The sequence below is a fragment of the Acanthisitta chloris genome, unplaced genomic scaffold (genome assembly GCF_000695815.1).
Source record: "Acanthisitta chloris isolate BGI_N310 unplaced genomic scaffold, ASM69581v1 scaffold39939, whole genome shotgun sequence".
Lineage (NCBI taxonomy): Eukaryota > Metazoa > Chordata > Aves > Passeriformes > Acanthisittidae > Acanthisitta > Acanthisitta chloris.
In genome coordinates this window covers 18832-21141 of record NW_008693810.1, presented here as the reverse complement: position 1 = coordinate 21141, position 2310 = coordinate 18832, and the positions used below count along the sequence as shown (strand labels likewise).

The following is a 2310-nucleotide window of genomic DNA, read 5'->3' as shown; positions in this document are numbered from 1 at the left end:
AATAGGTATTTACATGGGATTCACTGATGTATGAACAGACTAAGGCAAGTTGGAGACTTTTTGGATTTGGGACCCACTTTCTTTTCAAAACTGGAGACAGAGTTCAAGTTATAAAAGGAAATATGAATTATTCCTGGGCAGAAAAACGCAATGGATCTTGGAAATCATGGAGTTAACGTATGTCCTCTTTTGACACACCACCCAACTGCTTTGCCAACAGTTGTCTCTGTTTATGTTGTAGCTCTCGAGCAGCTGCTCACAGAACTTGAAGATTTTCTGAGGATACTGGACAAGGAGAACTTGAGCAGCACTGCCGTTGTGAAGAAGAGCTTCCTCTCTGACCTTCTGCGTGTCTACACCAAGTCCAGTGGTACAGAAGAGGAAAACCAAGGATGGGGTGGTGGGCTGTCCTGGGAATTGCTACAGGATCTGGAAGCAACATTTTCCTGGAGGCTGGTGGGAAGGGGAGACAAGAAAATTAGAAGGAGAAAATGAAACTGAGTTTATTTTTGCAGTGACCTCTGATTGTTTATGTAGAATTACTATAGTTATGTGTCCAGCTTTACAAGCAAAGGATTCCCAAGATTCCTGATCCTTTCTGTTTTCCTTATTAAACCTTAAGTTTATTTAATCCACTTTGTAAGATACACAGGATGTACTGTTTGGCCAAGTTAATGTTTAAGTAGAAATTTTAACTTATGGAATTTCCTGACTATAAAGCACTTAATTTTTCTGCTTTTTATTATTGCTTGGGATTTTTCCTGCACGTTGCCTCAACCAACATGTTCTCCCCAAATGTACTCAGCAGAGACACCTTTTACATCTGTCTTTGTGGAAAAACTTAGCAGCATGAAAGTAGCGTGTGGGTAAAGAGTTCACTTTTCCCTTTGGTTGCAGGTGGTGATGAGGAGTATATTTATATGAATAAAGTGACAGTCCATAAACAACAGGGTGACCAAGAGAAACAAGACAAAGGTAAGGAGCTGAAGATTACTGGTTGCATCATGTCTTAATGGGGTGATGAAGGCACGTGCAGTTAGAGCCTTGCTTTACTGGTGCTCTGGCAGGTCTGGGAGCTGATGCAGTTGATGGTGTGGAAGGACTGCCATTTTCATAACATTCCCTTGGAAATAGTGCTCCTTGCCAACATTGTGAGGTTATTCCTGGAAGTAGCACTTTGGAGGTCATTATTTTGGGATAAAAATGTTGCCTTCTAAGGCTTGAAGCTCTAGTGCCTGCAATATTTAAGGAAGCCTTCATGCTTTCTTTGGCCACAAAACAAGTCACTTCACCTCTCTGGGACCTTGAAAGTATGTGTCTTCTTTATTGTGTGGTTCTGCTCTAGCCCAGAGGATCTGCACATAACCTTGTGAGGCAAGTTCCTGGGTGCAGCCTGCACTCTTGCTGTCTTCACAGGCAAAGCACCTTCATCTCCCAGGGATGCAAGAGTTCTGTGGTGTACAAGCCAAGAAATTAAACCTAGATAATATATTAATTTCCAATTTAGATTTCCCAAGTTTTGAATTTGTAACATGGCAAAGAACATAATTGTCTAAAAATGTTCTTCCTCTTTGAAGTTCATAATGAAAGCTGTTCTTGCTAATAGCGTGGAGTGAGATGATTAGTGACACACATCTTCTTAGTGCACACTTAGTTGGAGGCTGACCCTACCCCAGAGCTTCCAATCAAAATGGATGAGGCAAGAGGATGTAGCAGGCTGCTGTTGACGTGCTGGTCCTTCAGCAGTTGGGATAGCTCCACTTCCAGAGTTGCTTGGTTTGGTTTTATTGCTTTGGTATTTTTGTTTGTTTGACTTGTTTTGTTCTTTAAACTACCTGCAGCCAAATTTGGGTTGACTTCAAATGCTCCTGGAGACAGGATGTCCTCCCAGATCACACATGCAGCCCCAATGGGATCTCCAGACAGGGCCCTCTGGGTGATGCTGTAATGATCTATAACAGGATCACACACAGCCTCCTGGTAGTTTCCAGCAGCTGAGAGGCAAGAAACATCTCTTTATATAAGTCCTCATTTGAGTGGATAAAAGAAGGCTTGCACTGATCCACCATGCTGAAACACAGGGCAAATTTCAGACAATTTATTTCTGGAGTTGGTTCTTTTATTTCAGACTTTTCCCTGTCAGGGCCATGAGCCTGCCTACTCAGTCACTCCCTGTGGGACCTGGCACTTCTCTTTCTCTGTTTTCAACAACCTCCCTATTCCAAGTAAAACTTCTGAGTTATTTGGAAATGCTGAAGTCAGTGAGACACATGTGTGGGATCTTAGCCACAGCTGCAGCTGGGTGAGCAG

The 2310-nt window shown here is 42.6% G+C and overlaps 1 protein-coding gene across 1 annotated transcript in view; it reads left to right on the top strand.

Annotated features, from left to right (window-relative positions):
- Positions 1-241: 241 nt before the first annotated feature.
- The window catches only part of LOC103810287 (actin filament-associated protein 1-like 2), a gene marked incomplete at both ends in the record, with an annotated part of 19980 nt that continues 17911 nt past the window's right edge, over positions 242-2310 (top strand). The window contains 2 exons of the mRNA XM_009083185.1: positions 242-370; positions 898-975. Coding sequence (XP_009081433.1) covers positions 242-370; positions 898-975 — 207 coding nt within the window. The remainder of the gene's footprint in view (positions 371-897; positions 976-2310) is intronic.